This window comes from Balaenoptera borealis, assembly GCF_965194805.1.
Source record: "Balaenoptera borealis genome assembly, chromosome: 5".
Taxonomy (NCBI): domain Eukaryota; kingdom Metazoa; phylum Chordata; class Mammalia; order Artiodactyla; family Balaenopteridae; genus Balaenoptera; species Balaenoptera borealis.
This window is the reverse complement of record NC_138862.1, coordinates 81,767,374-81,787,290: the sequence shown is the minus strand read 5'-3', so window position 1 is coordinate 81,787,290 and position 19,917 is coordinate 81,767,374. Positions and strand designations below refer to the sequence as shown.

Below are 19,917 nucleotides of genomic sequence, written 5' to 3'. Positions count from 1 at the left end.
GGATAAGAGACATACTAGTTTATCCAGTTTATCAAGAGAAGGACTTTCCCCTCTCACTCACAGACAGCCTTAAAGGTAAGAGATACTAAACGTAACAGAGTGTTTTCAACAATATTTTGCAGAGGATGCTGACTTTCATGTGGCAGAGACTGCAAACTGGCAACCCATGAGCCAGGTTAACCTGCTGTCTTCTTTGACTCTCACAGTGTCTCCAAAAATTTTTCAATGGTTGAAAATTTTAAATATTTAAAATAAGAACTCTGACTTCTGGTTGGAGCTAATAGCTACCCCTCCTACACTCCATAGAACACCCCCCCTTTGCCACCACTTATGTCATCTGCAGGAATCTAAGTGTGGACCCCTGTAAATATATGGTGGTCTATTAGAACAGTATTACTATAAAACTTGAGTGCATATTATGAAATCATCAATCTTTGAAGACCAATCTGCAGGAAGTTAGAGTGGTGAAGCATAGGGGCATGGAGGAGAGCTCAAAGGGCAGTGTCCCAGTCTCCCTCTCCCTCAGGACTATAAGGACTCCCCCCAAGAGTCTTTGGCCATAAGTTAAGAAATCATCAAAAAAATAATACATATTTTTTGAAGTAATATCCTGTTTTTAAACAAGAATCATACATGCAGGACTGATACTGAAGAAGTGCATGTTAGAGTATAATGGCTCATGTCCCTTCTGATTTGTTGGGCATCCACTCTACCCAGGTGAAAATATTTTGAAGATCACCTCTGTGTTCATGGAACCCCAACATACACAACAGATGAAAGTAGGGCTGCTCTGCTTGAACAAGGGGTAGGAAGGCCATCCTGCTTGCACCTCCTAAAGCAAAAACTTGTTCTTGATGAATGGGTGGGTCCCATGTCACCAGACCCATCACTGTACAAAGTCAGTGGACTCTAATGGCTCTGCCAAGAGATAGAGTACAATTATTGCCCAAGGAGCTCCCTGGAAAGTTCCTGAAGGGCAAACAATCTGTGCTGTTGATTGTAGAAAAATCCATAGATTTAGTAGTCTGGCATGCAGTTGGCAAAGCAAACAGTTGTTACTAAAGCGAAAGTGACAGAAGATGGAAGGCCATTCCACAGGATTCAGAAGTAAGGGAGGCAGGGTCTAAACTTTCCTCAGGAAAGAGCTTTGCATCTGCTAGAATACCTGATCAAGGAAGGAATGGACTCAAGGCCCAGAATTACATACTATAGGATGGATACTTCCAAACTGTTTTTTCAAAGCAGCAAACCCCTCTTCTAATCCAAATTCTAGACCAAACTCCAATATATAAAACAACAACGAATGCAGCTGTCTTCCAAATGAAAGGTTGGTAAGAAGACAGGATCCCACAGGTACATATGTCCACTCCCTCTTCCCATAAATTTGGCATCTCCTCAGAATCCTAAGGCTCCGTGGAACACTCTGTTAAAAGCACTGCTGTGGGGAATAAAACATGTGACTCTGGCCTGGAAATTTTTAAGGCAGGTATTAACACCTTGACCATGATTTTTATAGGTGAACTAAAGCCACAAATCATTTTCAATATCAGAATTATTGTTTTGAAATCACTATCGAAATAGACACATATGGCAAACCATTAATACAAAAATCAATGAACCAAAGAGCTAATTCTTCCCTGGCAAACCTCTTAAGATGTATAAAGAATTACATTAGAACCAGCCACCTGTTCTCAGTCTTTTATAACCTTTACAACAAAATTCTTTTTTAACTTATCTACTTCATAAACCTAAATCCCTGTCTTTATTTCAAATAATGGAGCCACCAGTGCCTTTGTCATTTCAAATCTTTTGTGAAGAAAAAAATAAATAAAATCTAAATTTTTTAAAAATATTAAGCAACTAAAAAATTTAAAGAATATTAACCAACCAGCAATTTGTTTTTTATTCCTTAGAAAGGAGATTAAATCCTATATTTTAAAAAATCTGAGCTTAAAACCTAGTTTCTCGGGCTTCCCTGGTGGCGCAGCGGTTAAGAATACGCCTGCTAATGCAGGGGACACGGGTTCAAGCCCTGGTCCGGGAAGATCCCACATGTCGCGGAGCAACTAAGCCCGTGCACCACAACTACTGAAGCCCGCGCACCTAGAGCCCAAGAGAAGCCACTGCAACAAGAGAAGAGAAGAGAACAAGAGAAGCCACCGCAGTGAGAGGCCGACGCACCGCAGTGAAGAGTAGTCCCCCGCTCACTGCAACTAGAGAAAGCCCGCACGCAGCAAGGAAGAACCAATGCAGCCATAAATAAATAAATAAATAAATAAAGTTTATTTTAAAAAAAAACACAAAAACCTAGTTTCTAAAGATCCTTGATTTCATCATCTTTAGCTACGACACAACTCGGGGGGTTTTAAAGAGCTTAGTTTACAAATTCAGTGTCCATGATTTGAAGACATCACTATCAGTCTGAAGAGAAGGGGAAAAAAAGAGTACCGCTGGATCCAGGAGAAAGGCCAGGTTATTTACACACCCACAAATTTTTTTCTGTTCTTCAATGGTTGTTGTTGTTAGTAGATTTTTTTTCCTTTACAAAGAATAAACACCAATCCACTTCAGGGGGGAAAAAGAGTAGCCTAAACTTTCAGCACTGGGAAATTCCATCCCAAGTTTTCAACTACTCACAAAAGCTTATGAGGGTTGACCCCCAGGACCGTGGAAGACCATGGAGAAGCGTGTCTGTGGCACATTCCGAGGAAGCGTGAGCCACAGAGCCCATACATTCCAGCACACTGAGCAAGCACACACACGCCTCCCCACTTCCCCAGACTCCGCCAGCGAGGGGGCACCAGGCTGGAGGCAGGCCCCACACACCAGGCACCTTCCAGTCCTGCCCAGCCATCCCTGCGGAAGTACAAAGGGGAAGGAGAATAAGAGAGAGGAACTGGCCAGTGCAGGGCCTCAAAAAAAGAAATATAAGACTGTTTGTGGGGCAGGCCAACCACATACTCTAAGGGTTTTTAAAAGTCAAAGGACAACTTGTGTGAGACTCCTGGTCCTGCTACCACCAATGGAATCCCTTACTTTCTCCTACCCACCACCAGTGAGTACCAGTCTTTCCCACATGCTCTGGAATTACAGACTGTACAAGCTGCACGACAAAGTTCAGTCACCTATGCTTCTACAGCTATCTGTATCCTTTCTCCCTTCCTCCATCCCTCTTTCTCTCCTTCCTTCCTTTCCTCCTTTCTTCCTCCTTCCTTGCTTCCCTCCTCCTTCCCTTCCTTCTTAATAATTGAAGAGGTTAAACTCCAGATTTTCAGTGTTAAACTCTTTCATCATCTACCTCCGACTCTCTCATGTAAAGATGCACAGACACTTTTACTCCAAAACCTTATCTACACAATGAAGAGACAAAACATCCATTTTTCAAATATGCATTGTTAAAATCACAAAGATCAAGAGGGACTAAAGTAAAATGTCTCCACATAACAAAAACTATATAGCCTGTCCTCACGTGAGCTTTTTTGAAATAGCCTCTATTTCATGAGTTGGTTTGAGGTTAACCTGTCCACAGAACCACCATTCAATGAAATATTTTTTTGCTTTATTTTCAAAGAGAAAGCGTAAAAGAGAAGATATAAATGTGGTAATAAAAATCTTTTCTGATAATATTCTTGACTGAGAAAAGCCATTATTTTTTCATCTCATAATAAAATTTTTTTCATAAAATTACATTCTTATCAAAAAAGCACCACCTCTATATCTACGAAGCAATATTCTTGTATATCTCATTGCATTGGTAGTATAATTGTATCTCAAGTCTTATTTACTAAAAAAAAAAAAAAAAAAGTCATGAATGCATAATATGCTTAAGTAGTGTATCAAAAAGAAGATACAAACCTTTCTACTCCCTGTGCTTTCAGAATCTTTCATTGTCAAAAAAGTTTAAGGGCTTCCCTGGTGGCGCAGTGGTTAAGAATCTTCCTGCCAGTGCAGAGGACACGGGTTCGATCCCTGGTCCGGGAAGATCCCACATGCCACGGAGCAACTAAGCCCGTGTGCCACAACTACTGAGCCTGTTCTCTAGAGCCTTCGAGCCACAGCTACTGAAGCCCACGCGCCTAGAGCCCGTGCTCCACAACAAGAGAAGCCACCACAATGAGAAGCCCACGCACAGCAACGAAGACCCAACGCGGCCATTAATTAATTAATTAACTAATTAATTAAAAGGTTTAAAATTTTCTAATGTTAGTAAGATGAACCACTCTATAGAAGATAATTTGCAAGAATCCCGTATTTCCATCTCCAAATCATAGACACTTTTAAAAATATACAGATAAAAATGAAAGCATGCCACACTTTGTGCAACACTCTAGGTCCTACACAAAAAAGTCTGAGGTGCTTTTTTCCAGGATTTAAAAAAAGTATCTGGGCCAAAGGCATAAATACAGACCCTCCCTACCCCCCGCCCCACCCCACTGCATACATATGTTTTTTACACTTAACTTTCAACCACAATGATTTTTTTAAAATCTTTTATCTTTAAGTTATTACTAATGCCTCTACTATAGGTCTACTTCAAGAAAGTTTCTTCAAATTATGACTAACACTTTCAGTTTTCAGTTACACTAAATTAAAAATATACTAAACTTCAGTCCTTTATTTTCCTCAGCATATCTGTTGTATACATGTAAACTTTAGCTCTAATTCTGAGTTAGGAAAAACATACAAAGTTACTCTATTACCTATGTACACATTATCACAACTTTCTACTTTATTGCTAGGGTGCTGTTATTGTATACAAATTAGATGGTAAGCAAGGGTAAGACGCCCACTGCTTCTTTGAAGCAGGTTTGGTCGGGTAGAAGAAGGAGTTGCTTTGGAGTCCAAAGCTTTACAGCCCTATCTGTGAAACGGATGAAATTCAGATCTCTCTCAGCTGTATACAAAAAAATATGGAGAAGGCCTAGTCCAATGCCTAGCACATTAACTACTCAGCAAGTATTAGTTACCTTTCTTCCTTTTCCCCATCTTCTGAGTCAGAATTCCACAGAACATGCAATACCCCACTCTGGGCTCTACTAAGTTAAAGAAATGAAATGCCCAGGGAGTTGGAAATAATCTTCTTTCACTTACCTTTTTCTTGATAATTCCTTCCTCCCTTCCACCACAACCATAAATATGATACTACACAAAAGTTAAAGGAAACGAGGATAAATGCAGAAAAAGTTCACAATTAAGGGGAAATGGACTGTTCTTCACATGCTTAGTTATTTAGTATATGCTTTTGAGTGACTATATCATTAATGAGGAACTCAGAGAACTTTAGGGATGCTATCCTATTAACATTCATTTCACTCCCACAGGAGAGGCCAAAGGCCATGTTCTGTACAGAAAGTGAATCAGAGAGAGAGACACCAAATCTCAGGAAAGACTTGGCAGCTACCAGGAAAACACTTAAACCAAAACAGTCCTGCCCTCTAGCAATGGATTGGCTGAAACCTGGGACGAACCCACCCAAGTGATTCCTTGAGCTTGACTTTCCTTTACCATGTGGCACATGGTCTTGACCAGGGCTACCTGTGTAATCTGTGTGGCTAAGCTGTTGAAACATCTTTCTCGGCAATGTCCTATGTCATAACACGAGGAATGCAACCACTGAAAAAAGCAATGTAACAACAACATCAAGATCCAACCTGCTTGGTTAGGCATACCCCACTTCTGTCTATGGGCAAGCATAGTGATACTGCCAGTAATTTAAAAATGACCTCTGTTTCTAATTTTTTTCCTAAAAACTATAACAAAGTACAGATCATTTGGATTGATTAAGAATAAGATCATTGCAAAGGGTGATTCACAAACAAATCTATATTTATATCTTTCCATCACTCTTGAATGGCAACCTTTGAACCTTACAACACTTTCAGATAACTTCTTTAATTAAACAAAGTAAATGTAGGTGAAGTACGCTGGACTGAGAATCAGAAGTTCTAACCCTAGCTTTACTATTTAATAGTAATGTGACCTTAGGTAAATTATTAAATTTCTCTGAGACTGAGTTTTCTCATCTAAAAAAAGGAATAATATTAAATGTCCTTTCTTCTTCACATAATTATTATCTAGAATAAATGAAATAATGTGTTGAAGAGGCTGAGATATTATCAGTACTATGTGAATATGAGATGCAGGCACAGAAACATACATTTATCTAGTATTATTTACATGTCAACACATGGAATCATGAAATTACCTTTCTGATCACATTTAAAACAAAAATTAAAAGTCCAAGCTTCCCCCATAAGGCAAATCCTCACATGTTGGTACACATTAATTGTATGATAATAAGAAAAACTGAAAATATCATTCTCATTGCAATCATCCCATACAGATTATCCTGGTCATTAGGTACAACATTTTCTTATGATATAGATAGATAGAAGAAAGTCCAAAACATGCATCAGAACTCTTAATTTTCATTTATTGGACTTACTGAAATACCTATTTTATGAAATATTCTTGATAATAAACAGAATGGGAAAATTCTAACTAAATCTTCACATTTTAAGAAATAAAGTATAGAACAGATAAATAAATAGGAAATCCAAGAATAAACAAAACATGTCTCCAAAATGTAAGCTTATTATTTAGTGAGAACCAGAGGCTTGGGGAAAAAACATATCTATTAAATGATGGACATCATTTTGGACTCGATTGCCTGCTATTAATGCAAAAGTATCCATTTTCTCTGGTCTACTTATTCAACACCTCAACATGCCATCAAACACTAAACCAAATTAAAGAAACAGTAATTATATTCTCCCTCCTCTTTGGAAGCCAAAGTAACAAAATCTGAATTTTTCTGTAAAAGAAAATAATTTTTCTTCACTATTTTATGGAAAGACCAGACTAAAGTACATGATCAAAACAGGAAAAGAAAAACCTTAAAAATAATGCTCTGAGCACTCTGCAATTTTGCTGCCCAAAATAGAACCCATACAGTCCATGCCACCAAATGAAAATTACAAGTTTGTAAGCATGAAGTCAAATTATAAAGTAAAAGATTTTTAAAAATATTTTAATGGTGATAAATGAAAGGAAAGACTGTTATCTTTACTGGTAGGTGTTCGTTGTTTATTTGCTATTATGTTTTCTTCAGTGATAGTGTTTTGAATGACCACCCAAACTAATTTGAACTTTAATTTGAGTGTAAAAAGGACAAATCTTGACTAACAAATTACTTGGGCAAGTTTTGTTAAACAGAACTCTCCCATTCTTCAAATTAAGAAGTTAATCATAACTTTTGGAAATTATGCTTTTGACTAAAATTTTTAGAAAGCTGGTTTAAAAAATTGGTTTAGCCAAACCCCACCACTTTCTTCTTCAACACCAATAAGAACACTGAAGACATTTTGGTGGCATTTAAATATAATTTTTTTAAATATATTTTTGAAATTTATTATTCAACTTTTTTAACAGCCTCCAAAGAAACCAGCTCAATACTATGCTTCTTCTAATGAAATTGATTCTCTCAGAGTACTTTTGTTATGCAAAATAATACACTGTCTTCCACAGTATAGAATTTCTAAATGAAAATGCATATTCAAATCTTAAATCTTCTATAGAAAATCAAAGCCTACACAGAATCACTTGCCAATTCTTAGTGAGAGGAGACATCCAAGCAAAAGTGAAGGAGAGTAAATTTCCCACAGAATGGTCCTTCCAGGAGCATGCTCACTGAAGAAGCCACTACAGGTGTCTGTGCCCTGGCTCCCACAAGGTTAACCACCTGCAAGAGTTATGCATCACTCAAGGCACATATTACTGCACTTGACTCCCTTTAATTACCACAAGGTTCAAACACCTAGCAATTTTCATTTGCCTTGTCAGGACTAAAATCCAGAACATTTGTTGTTTAATTTAAAGATATCCTCCTCTTCCCTCTTGATACCATCTGTCTGAAACTACTGTCTCCCATAAAACACACACGCACGTGTGCGCACACACACACACACCCATGTGCACACACCCTGCTGAACCACAGAGATGATACACTTAAGCCCAAATTATGTCCTCTAACAACTGACCAATTGCTCATCTATTTTTGAGGATTTCATGAGCAGACTTGGAAGAGTGATTCAGCAGGAGACAGCAAATATTTAGAAAGTTGAAAGTATCAAATATGTATAAATAGTTCTTATAGAAATCTGATTTTCATAACTTTTTGACTTTTAATAAATGTGCCCAAATTACTACCCTTTTATGCACATTTCAATGTTATTTACATTCCCCCCCATTTAAAAAACTGGAACAACCTCTGTAAAATAAAAAACATTTACTCAAAATAATAGTGAAATGTTGATTTTGATATGTATTAGTTCTAAATCTTCTAACGTCCTTTAAAATTTTTCTTCTTAAAGAAAATATATTGTACTTTAGATCATTATGTATAAAAGGTGTTCTACAAATATTATTAATCTTCTCTCATCTTCTCTATATAAATGATAATCTCAGGCTAACATAATAAAAAACAAACTCTGAGACCATCCCTTACTGGTCATCTTATACCCAGCCATAATTACAAAGAAACATTATTATTTAAAAAAACACAATTTGACAAATGTATTACATGTCACCAAATCACCTTTTAGAATTAACGTTTATGTGTTTAGCCATCTAGTACTTCTATAAATCACTACAATATAATTTAAAATTGATATGAATTTGGCAAATTGGAAAATCAAGCCCCATATAACATCTATTTTGATTTGTAGATTTCAATGGCTTTTAATATTTAACCAAATAACGTAAAAAACATCAAATGGCCAGTCTTTTAAAAACACAAACTAGAATTTTAAACCTGAATTACCAAGTAATTTTTTTCTTTATTGCTTCTATTTTAATTCCAACACTTATCTCTTAAAGGTCATCAAAATGTGTAATTTTCTATGGCATTCCCTAGAACTGCATAAAAAAATTACTAGCCTTTTTTTAAAATGGGAAACTAAATGTCCAACTCAAAGACAAATCAAAACTAACCTTAGAGTAATATATATATGTGTGTGTATGTGTGTGTACATATATATATATATATAAAATATCCACACATGGAATCTATACAATTAAATCCAGGCCTTAATTTCTAATTCAACAAATTCTTGAAATAGGGTACCATATGATTTTAACCTAATAAAGTCTTTTCTGTTGCTACAAAATTAAAAATTGATCCATCAAAAGCCTTTGTTGCAGGGAGGGCTTGAGGTTGGGTGGTTGGGTTTTTTTTTTTCTTTTTGGTATTTAATTCAACTATACACAATGTAGTACATACAAGCAAAACACAATTGAGATACTGTTTTCTTTAACATTCCTATAGGAGACCAAATTCATTTGCATTGGAGAGAACACAATTACTGATTTTTAACTCATGAAAGACAAATTCATAGCTTTTTCCTACACTACCTCATAGTACTCTCACCATCTTAGTGAAAGCATGTCTAGCACCACTTAGTTACTTCCTAGAAGTGGGCAGAAATTGCATTTTTCAAAGTTTTGTTTCTCACAGAATCATTCAACTTTAGTTACAAAGCATATTCAGGTTAGCGTATGTCTTAGCTCAAAACAATTTATGCAATGTGTGTGTGTGTGCATGTGTGTAGATACATATAGTATATAAATTTTTTTTAAACTAAACTCTCATCAACATCAAAAATGAAATTTCTATCAAGGAAGTTTCCACAACTTTTACAGCCCTTTGTCTGTTTTTTCTTCCTTAAGAAATCTTTGATTCATATATGCTACCAAGAAATGAGAATAGAGAAAAAAGAATCAAAGATTTTTATTCAACAGAGCCTGAAGCCAACTTAGAAAGTAAGAAAAATAGATGGTTTGTACATGGTTTACATTACAATAATTTGCATTTAATAAGAATGAAGCACATGTGGCAAAAGAAAAAAGAGTTTTCTACTTCTAAGTGACCCTGAGAAAATAATACTATCTAGTCTGTCTACAAAAACAGCACATATAAAATAATGCTAGAATGATATTTAACAAAAGATCCAATTGGTAAGCAAATGGCATGCCAATATTTTCATAACTTAAGATAAAAAACATCTCCTCCCAAGTATCATTAGGTTAAAAAAAAATCTATTTGGAATATAGATATTAAAACTGATTCTTGAGAACAGAAAGAAATCAGAACAATATAAAGAAAATGAGCACTCACTTGTGGAATGGTTTTTTAAGTAAGCAAGCAATGAGGATGAATTGTTTTCTTCACATTTTCACTTCTACTAACACAAAAACCACATATAGAACTGACTGAAGGCCAACAAATGTACTTTTAACTTGTTAATTTTCATGCAAGTGCAATAAAAGAACACCAAAATAGTCACCATATAACATAAAAGCTTTGGTTTCAAATGTCACAGTACCCTGTTTTTGAGAGTCCCCTCCGTGGTGGAGCCCTGTACATGAGAACACACAGCTGCCTCCTCCCAGGAGTCTGAGCTCAGTACACAACACCAGGCATCAGCTCTCTCTCCCTTAGCCTGCAGTACCAGTAACTAATTTCTGCATTTTAAACTAATAAAGGAAAGGAAGAAAGATCAAAGCTATCCAATCAGAAATGAAGCAGCCCTCTACAGCAGCAGCTTATGCATACATTTGGCATGTCAGACATCTTCAGAGTAGTGAATCATACACAGCGCATTTCAATCTACCTCCTAGGTATTTCATATTACCCACAGTGTTCAAAGAAATCATGTACCAATAGAGCTGTATAAGTCCTAGACTGCTCTTTATTTAATTAATACTAAAAATTTGGGACAAGCTTTTAATTCTGAACTCTTATATAAACACAGCAAAATCATCTAAATGACCCTCCAGCTAACAGCAAATAACCTCTGTATTTTGAAAGAAAAAAGTTAAAAAGTAATATATTTGTGAGAAGTTTCAAGAGATGTTAATAACTTTGGATAAACTAGTATTTCACTTACATTGCAACATTAAATAATATACTTTGCAACATGAAATGAGACACCAACTAACCAAAGATAAAATTCTACCGATTTTTACTAATTATAACCAAAAAAAAAACCTCAAAACAATTATACAGCCAACAGAATTAGATATTTATAGAAACATAACCCATCAAATATTTTGGGTGGTTCTTTCAAACCCTGTTCAATATATTCATCCAATATTCAAGTGTTATAAGATGAGTAATTTTAACTTACAGTAAATAGTTAATGTATCAAAAAGCTTCAACTTCGATTTTTCAAGCAAAAAAAAATTTAAGAAAAGCATACAAACTTAAAATACTTAATTGAAAAATTAATCAGCTGCACATTACATCTCTTCCTAGAGAGAAGAACTAGCTTAATACTACACATGAAACTGCAAATCATAACTTTTACCTCTTTTTTTTTAAGTTATTAAGTAGTTTTCTGATATGCCACTGGAATCATTGGCAAACAAAAGATAATCTGTTGCTTAGTTAAAACATATCTGGAAATGTGCACACATTTTTAGAAACCCTTTAAGCAAAACATCTATGTATTTAACAATTGGGATAGTTTGTTTTAAAATCTATTCAATCCTGGCAAAAATCAAGTAAATGGTTACACTATTGAGAATCACAAACTGTAAAGGTGGTAAGTCAAAGACTTCACTTAGAGTCTCCAATTCAGCTACTTAATGACTAATGGTGAAGAAATGTATGTGAATGGGATATAAACTAAGTTACGACACATAGAAAAAAAATCTAGAATGAGTAATAAAGGGCCCAAATTTAAAGTCCACAATAAACTTTAAACAAAGATGTTCTCCCTCATTCTCTACTCACAGACATTCTCATATAAGCAAATCACTGTGGAGAAATCCAACCTCCACAAAACTTTTTAGTCCTTCATTAACAACAGTGCACTTAAATATAATTATAGATTTCACAGTGATATTTGTTTAGCCTCAAACATATCTTAAAAGCAGCAACAACAAGAAAACGCTCAGAAGCAATATTCAGTAGTCTCAGTGACTAAAAAAGTCTGGCTTTTAACTGCCACCTAATCCAAACAACCTACTTGTTTAAAGCACTATGCAAAAATATCGACCCCTTGCTGAATTATTTTATTATTCAACACTAAGGTATCTAAAAAAGAAAACTAATTAATCGCAATAATCGCGAAGTTTAGTTAAGCAATTTAGCTGACACAGTAAATATTTACTCTTAACATCTCACAGGAAGTCTTGACAAGCATTTGTTGCCATTGTGCTGGGGGGCAGGGGTGGGAGTGGTGGGTGGGAGGCAAGTTTTCATAAACAAGTTAAACGGTCCCAGCGAATTTAACACAGCTAGTGTTCGCCACCCACCCCCAATAAGGCACCAGATATTTTCCAAGTACAGTAAACACCTTATATAATGAAAGTAAAAAATGTAGCTTTCTAAACTATTTTAACTCCACTACAAAAACAAACAAACGCCTTTTAAAAAACTATACAAGCACATTTTAAAAAACTGAGTGTATTTTTTTTTATTTAGACGTAAGACCAATCACACAAAAAAACTAAGCAAAATATATTTACCTGAGCTTTTTGGAGACTGAGTAATCAACTTCCATGATTTTCCCATGCAATTCCACTTTACCTTTAAAACAGAAATTAAAGCACTCAGAACCTTCCTGCGATCAAACCGGCGGGGGGCTAGGAGGGGCACGCACAGAACTCCACGCTCCGGCTCCGCCTTCGGGCGCCCTCAAGGGGTCTCCTACCCCGCTCGAGCTGGGCAAACTTGGTTCCCAGTGGGGAAAAAAGGTGGGCGCCCCAAGTCGCCTCGTTCCCCGGGACGAGGTGGCAAGGGTGCGAGCCCGGATCCCGACCCCAGGTATAGCTGTGGGTGGCATTACCGGAAAAACAAATTTAATAAAGAGCGGCGCCAATTTGAAAGGATGAGCTCATTTGAAACTCAAGCTGCAGGGCTGGCGCGGCCCCGCTCCTCTCCGGGCCCCCACCTCTCCATTGCGCTAATCCGGGCTCCGAAGGCTCCGCTGCGCTCCCCTCCCTGCCCTCTCCTCCCGGTGGCCCTGGTGAGACACGCCGAAGCCCCCCAGGGGCCGCTTCCGCGAGAGCCGGGTCCCCGCCTGCTTCTGGTCACCTTGGCCTCGCCGCCGCCCCGCCCCCACCCCGCGCGCCGGTGGGGAAGGGGCTCCGGCCGGGCCGAGGTTCGGGGGGCGCAGGCTCGTGGCCTGGGGGCGAGCGCGGCTCCGAGCGGTGCGTGTGCGGGAGGGAGAGTTGGTGAGTGCGCGCGCGCGCGAGTCTGTGTGTGTGTGTCGCTCTCCGTCTCCCGTCTGGGCTCCAGCGCTCTCGCGGGCCCCCCGGTCGCCTCTTTCTCGGTTCTCAGTCCGGGCCCCCACCGAGTTGAGACAGGGCACCTCGTAAAAAGATGCTTCTGGCCGAGCGGGAGGCGGGGGGACAGGCGGCGGAAAGCCCCCAGCCCCGAGTTCTTCTCAATAAAATCGGACAAAAAATTCAGAGAAAAATAGGAGCGCTTGAGAGACAAGCGAGAAGGGACTGAGGTTCGGGAGAGGACCGAGAGAGATGTGCCGTCGTGCAAAGGCGGGGTGGGGGGAGCCCCGAAACCTCGGAGGGGATCGTCAGGGTGGCGCCGAGGGGGTGCCAAAAGTGGGGGACCGCGGGGCGACCTGGGGAGGGGGCTCGAAAGGAGAGTGCGGCTCAGGGGACGCCAGAGGGCGAGAGGTCCTGGGCACGAGGCACGGGAAGGGGTAAGGTCCGGTCAAGGGAGAAGGACATGCAGGGTTTGGGGGGGGTCCCTGACAAAAGGGGTGACGGGAAGGTCAGGGAAGAAGGGGAGACGGGGGCTCTCTAAGGATGGGGGTGGGGAACTCTGGAAAGCAACTCGGGGAGCCGGAGGAACAAGGGGTGCCCCGGGAGAGCGAGAGAGCCTCGGGAACCCTAGGGGAGGCTCGGGGGTCGCCCCAGGGCTGCGGCTGGGAGGGCAAGGGGTGAGTCCGGAGCCGTGGGGGGAGGGGAGCGGGCCGTCCCAAGAGCGGGCCGGCGGTGAGAGTTGAAGGTCTGGTGCGTGGAAGTGAACGTGCGGGCGCTAAAGACCCCGCCGGGCGCCGCCCGCTGGGCTCGGCCTCCCTCCGGGCGCCGTCCCGGCCTGAGCTGGGCGAGGCGGGGGGAGGGGGACAGCGCCGACTGCTCACCCGAGAGGGTCTCGATGGCGCGGATGGCCCAGTTCTGGTCGGGGTAGTCCACGAAGGCGTAGCCGGACTTGAGCAGGACCTGTCCCGCCAGGGGCAGCTTCCTGTCCCCGAAGAGCTGCCGGAGGTCGTCGGCAGTGACGGCGGGGCTCAGGTTCCCGATGTAAAGCTTGTTCATCATCCGTCTCTTCCCCGAGAGCCCGCGGCTCCCCCGGCCCGGTACCCGGCGCTCCTCGCCTCCTCCGCTGCCCTCGTCTCCCCTCCTCCTCCTCCGCCCCCCCTCCCCGCCCTCCGCCCGCCCGCCACCCACCCCCACCCTCAGCCTGGCTCCCCCCACCGCGGCCGGCCCGGCCCGCCCGGGGGCAGAGGCGGAGGCGGGGACTCGGCGCGGCTGCCTCCTCGGGGCAGAGTCCCGGGCCGGGCGGCGGCGCGCGGACAAAGCGCTCTCTCTGCCTCCCTCTCTCCCTCTCAAGGCGGTGGCGGGAGGAGGAGCAGCGGCGGGCGGCGGCAGCGCACCCCGCGTGTGTCTGTGTGAGAGTTTGTACGGGCGTGTGCGCAGCCGAGAGTGAGCGAGCGAGCGCCCCCTCCCCGCCCCGCGCCGCTGCGCCCCTCGCCTCGCGCCCCCCGCGCTCCGAGCGCTCCGCGCGGCTACCGGGACTTCTGCCCCGCGCCGGGCGGGCGGAAGCGGGTCGCGGCCTGGGGCTGGGGCTCCCGGGAGCCAGAACCCCGGGCAGGCGCGGCGCGGAGGCCGGGCGAGCGGCGGGGAGGGGAAGGCGCGCCCCGGGCGCGGGTGGGAATGCGCGAGGGGGAGCGGCTGGGAGCCGCAGGCGTAGGAGGGCGAGGGGCTGTGGGAGAGCGTGGAAAGGGGTGTGCGCAAGGTGGACCGGATGTGAGGGCGCGGCTGCAGGGCCGGCGGGAAGGTGTGTCTCGGAGGTGAGAAGCGAGGGCAGGCTGGGAGACCACAACTTTTCGCGGCGAGTTGGCCGAGTCCGGCTCCCTGCGCGTTCCCGGGCGGAGCGCTCGCTCGGAGACCCGCTCCCCGCCCCACTCTCCCGGGTAACCGGGCGGCGCGTGTGGTCGAGGGAGCGCGGACGGGGGTCGGGACGCTTGGGGCCCAGGACCGGCCGGGCCCTCACGGACCTTGCACCCTGGGGAAGTTGCTCCGGCCCTGGGCCTCAGTTTCCCGGCCCGCGAGGGGAGAAGGAAGGCCAGAGCGGAGCAACGTCCCCTCCGCCCGCACCCCGTGCGCCCGGAACCTCGCGGCCGGCGGCAGCCTGACGTTGGCAGCTGCTCTCTATTCTGGGAAGTGCCTAGGGCTTCCCGAGCCACCGCTGCGAAGCCAGGTGGCGGGTGGGGAGGCGAGCGAGGAGGGGGCAAGGACTGCGGCCGGGAGGACCAACGCTTGCTGCTAGGCTTCGAGGCCGGGTTCAGTACCCCCGCCGGGGTGGTGGGAGGCGAGGGTGACTGGAAGTGGAGGCGCTCAGGCGGTGTAGGAGTTCCCCGAGCATTGGGAAGGGCCCGGAGAGGAAAGAGGTCCTTCCAAGCGGAGGAAACAACGTGACCGACGGAAGAGGCAGGGTTGGGATGAGAGCAGCCCGAGCCGAGGGGCTAGGGAAGGAGCCAGACAGGCTGGAGACCGGTTGCGAGTTCCGGGGCTCGGCTGGAAGTCTGGTGGTTAGAGCCTGGTCCCAGCCAGGAAATGAAGTTCTACAGGAAGGAAAAAAATGGGCAGGATTCAGAGGCGAAGGGGCAGAAGAAGATTCCAAGATCTGCACTTCTGGGGGCCTTAGGAGAGGTGATAGTTTGACGGGAGGAACGTGGGTTGGTTATTTATTTATTTATTTATTTATGTATTTTGAGGACGTTGAGGGTCTCTTGCTGGAGAAGCCACAAATGTAGGGATGGTCTCCTGGCTGGGTCGTGAAGTACTCTCTTTCTCAAGCTCTCCTGTCGACCAAGTGGGTGGAGGGAGCACGGCTTCCTAAAAAAAAAAAAAAAATACGCGTTCCCTGGCCCCTTCCTTTGAAGACTGACTGTGAGCCTGGATTTTGTATTTTCTGTAAGTACTCCCAGGTGATTCTTGTCTAGGAAACACTGGCCGGTGGAAGGTCTTTCGGATTAGGATTCAGACCTCAGCGTTGTGGCATGTAGTGTTCCAGCATCTCTGAGCCTAAGTTTCTTCATCCATAAAGAGAGGATAAAGTGACCAACTCTTGGCTGTTGTGAAGGCTACACAAAGGATAACTGAGTAGTGTGTTGAGACAGTGGATACACACTTAATGCTTGTTTCTTTTCTTTCCCCCAGGAACTCATGAGCTTTAAAATATTTCCTTGGGGGGAAAGAGATAATTGGTATGATCACCTTCATACTATTTGCTTTATTTTACTTCCAGTATTTCAAAACTGCACATTCTAAAAGAGAAACAAGAGTGGCAGGGATAATTGGTCTCTGAAAGGTTAGTAAAACTTTTGTGTATAATATTTTCAGACATGTCAATTCCTTGGTCCTACTGCAAACCTGCAAACACTTTAGCATGGATTCTCTAGTGGGTAGCAAGCATCTAAAGATTCTTGGCAGAGTTGGCTTCTGGTGAACTCTTCTACCCTGCTTCACCAGGTCACTTTCATATTTTTTTCTGAAAAATAACTGGTCTTTGCTGTAATTTGTGTCTTCTGTCCTGCTGGTGGTTTGTAAATATAGTGCTGGAGAAGAGCTTGATAGGTAACTTAAGGGGGATGTGTTTCCACCACACCTCTGATCTTGTAGCACCCACAGATCATTATCTTAGAAGGCAGAGTTGCTTTTTCACATGATAGAGAATGGAACAGCCTCCGAATGCAAAACAGAAATCCAGAAGTCTTTGCCACTGCTTGACAAAACTTTATTTTCTACGTGTTTTCTCCTGAGATCCCCTGACTCCTCCCTTCCCAGAGAGATGAAATAGAGATTGATCCGGGCTGAATTTAAGGTTAATAAGCAAAAATTTTATGAATGTTGCACTGAGGTCAGAAATTTGGGAAAATTCTTATATTAGGCATATTACTTTTAAAAGCATATATTGACCTTTTCCTCAAGAATTTCAAAACAGTACAGATCCTCATGGTTTTCCAATGGTTCTTTTGGGCAGGATGGTGGTAAGGTGACTGGGACAAGATTTCTTAATGTCACTTTGCAGGTAGGAAAACAAGCCCAGAAAAGTAGACTTCTTTCATGGTCATACAGAGGGCTTGAAATATGATTGGCAAACACATGTTAGCCTAACAAAGAGCTCATGAAGTATTAAGGCTTCATCTTGACTTTCATGACCAATATTTTGTCCATGGACGGAGCACCATCTGATAGTATCACTGTGGTGGCCTTAACCTTTGGAGTCTAAAAAAACCACAGTGGAAATGTTTTTGTTCAACTAATTATGGTGGTCATTGTGGCCAATGGTTCTAGGTAATACAAGGAGTTGGGAGAGAAAATGAAGCCTATTTCCTGGAAGGCTGAGGGATTTGGAGGCAATTCAGTATTTGATAATACAGTATTTGGTGGTGTCAGCACCTGCCTGCTTGTTGGGAATGATTGGTGGTGGGGTAACTGTTTAGATACAGTTCCCAAATTGGCAGAAGAGAAATTGACCTTAGTTGAGTTAATTCACCTCTCAGAACTTCAGATTCCTCATTTGTAAAATAGCCCAACCTACTTCCTCACTATAAACTCCAGCTCCCCTCCACTTTTCATATTTTCCAAATACTGGGCCATCTCAGAGCTGTACTCCCTTACACATACTGCTCCCTTTCCCTGGAATGCATTTCTTCCCCTGGTAAACTGTTTTCTCTTCTGACTTGACCCCAGGATACACACAGCATTTCCTTTATACAGATAAAAAAATATGTTGTCTAGTGGTGATACCCCTGAGGTGTACATTTTGAACAGATGGATTTTATGATATGTGAATTACATGTCAATTTTTAAAAACTGTATGAGAAAAAAAGTCTTTTTGAGGTCTTGGGTTTTTCATCCTTTCACCAATATCAAACCTGGCACATACTAGGAGCCCAGGTAATATTTGTTGCATAAACAGTTATTATCTGAGGTTTGCTCTAAAGATTAAATGAAAATGTATGAGATGGTACCTACCTTGCATGGCGCTTGACATACAGCAGGAAGAAATGTTCATTTTTCACCTCTTGTTGAATTTGTTCATTCATTCATGGCATTACACAGTGTTAGGCACTGAGGATCCAGAAGTGGATAAACATCATCCTGCTCAAGGAGTTTATGATCATGGAGGAGGCAGATGTATAAACAGATTATAGTTTGGCATTAGAGGCGCCAGAAAAGACTTTGTGAGCATACAGGAGGAGAGGATGTCTTATTCAGCCTAAGATCACAGAGGGGATCACCATAGAAGAACTGAAGTTGGAAATGTACTTTGAAAGATAAGTAGGGATTTTCTAAGATAGGAGAAGGAATGGGAGAGGAAATGCATCCTAGGTAGAAGGAATCGCATATGCAAAGTCACAGAGACACAAAAAAGCATCTGTTCCACACCTAAAATTAAATCCAAATATTGATTTAGAATAAGTTTGAGAAAAAGAGAACAGAGAAAATAATGCCAGAAAAACAACAACAAAAACAAGAACCTTCCGGAATTAAAGACATGGATCTCCAGATTGAAGGGGTTTACTGAAGGCTCAACACAAAAGATCCAGAGCAAAAACACACTGTAAAACTTAGAACCCAAACAAACCCAGCAGCTGGGAGAAAAGAGGTCACATAAAAAGGATTTGGAAAGAGAATGGAAATGTATTTCTAAAACAAAGGACTCTAGGAGGCAGTAGAGCAATGCCTTCACAACCAAATGGAAATGATTTCCAGTCTAGAATTCTAAACCTAGTTAGACCATCAATTTAAAAATACTTGCAAGGATTCAGACATGCCTCCATTTGGGGGGAAGCTACTGGAGGACAAGTGCCAGCAACACCATGAAAGAAGAAGACATGGGATTAGGGAAATGAATCCAGCCCAAGAGACTGAATAGAAGATTCAGAATGCCAGCAATGCAGCCTTTCAGAGAGCAATCAGCACAGGCTGGAACAAGAGAATATATGTGGCTTGGAAAGTGAGGACTTCAAGGAACAAAAGAATGGAACTCATGTATGAGTGCATAGTAATTATTTCTGATAGAATGGCAGGCATGTTGGAGCATTTGGAAAAAATCACAGGTATATGGAAAATAGGCAAATGGAAAAACAAAGAAATCATTAACTCTAGGAAAAACACATGGTCATACTAGAAAGGAGCAATGGTCATAGGCTCAACAGTGAAAATATTTGTACAGTCATAATTTAAACACAGATGTATTATCCAAACTGCAAAAGAGAACTTACAAATCAATCAGAAAAAGACAACCATTAAGAAAATGGGAGAGAATATGAATGGGCTAATTCACAGAAGAAGCTCAAATGGACAGTAAGCTCAACTCATGAGTAATGGGAAATTAGAACTATTCACAAATATCAAATTGACAAAAGTTGTAAAATTATGATGAGGCAAGGTATTGGCGAAGGTTAGGAGTATCAGAAACAACCATCCACTGCTGGCAAGAGTATACGTTGATACAATTGCTCTGAAGAACAATATGTCAATGTCTAGTAAAACTGAAAATACAGGCTCTTAGCACTCCCTGGCAATCATTCTCCTAGATGGCCTTCTCTTATATCATCTTTCTTCACACTCTCCAGTTGCTCTTCATCCACT

General features: G+C 42.2%; 1 protein-coding gene and 1 long non-coding RNA gene across 8 annotated transcripts in view; one reads left to right on the top strand and one right to left on the bottom strand.

Annotated features, from left to right (window-relative positions):
• Positions 1-14,443, bottom strand: part of IGF2BP2 (insulin like growth factor 2 mRNA binding protein 2) — a 163,281-nt gene extending 148,838 nt beyond the window's left edge. Inside the window, exons 1-2 of one of the 6 annotated variants that reach the window (XM_082392977.1) lie at positions 14,172-14,443; positions 12,532-12,592 (exon numbers count right to left, since the gene is read on the bottom strand). In XM_082392977.1, coding sequence (XP_082249103.1) covers positions 12,532-12,592; positions 14,172-14,349 — 239 coding nt within the window. In that variant the 5' untranslated portion in view covers positions 14,350-14,443. Of the gene's footprint in view, positions 1-10,382; positions 11,972-12,531; positions 12,593-13,099; positions 13,221-14,171 lie in introns of those variants that run through there. The other 5 variants (XM_082392974.1, XM_082392975.1, XM_082392979.1 and 2 more) reach the window with 5 other exon arrangements.
• LOC309629224 overlaps positions 12,680-19,917 on the top strand; it is a 70,656-nt gene continuing 63,418 nt past the window's right edge. Inside the window, exon 1 of one of the 2 annotated variants that reach the window (XR_014244932.1) lies at positions 12,680-13,031. This is a non-coding gene — a long non-coding RNA (uncharacterized lncRNA). Of the gene's footprint in view, positions 13,032-13,173; positions 13,240-19,917 lie in introns of those variants that run through there. The other variant, XR_014244931.1, reaches the window with a different exon arrangement.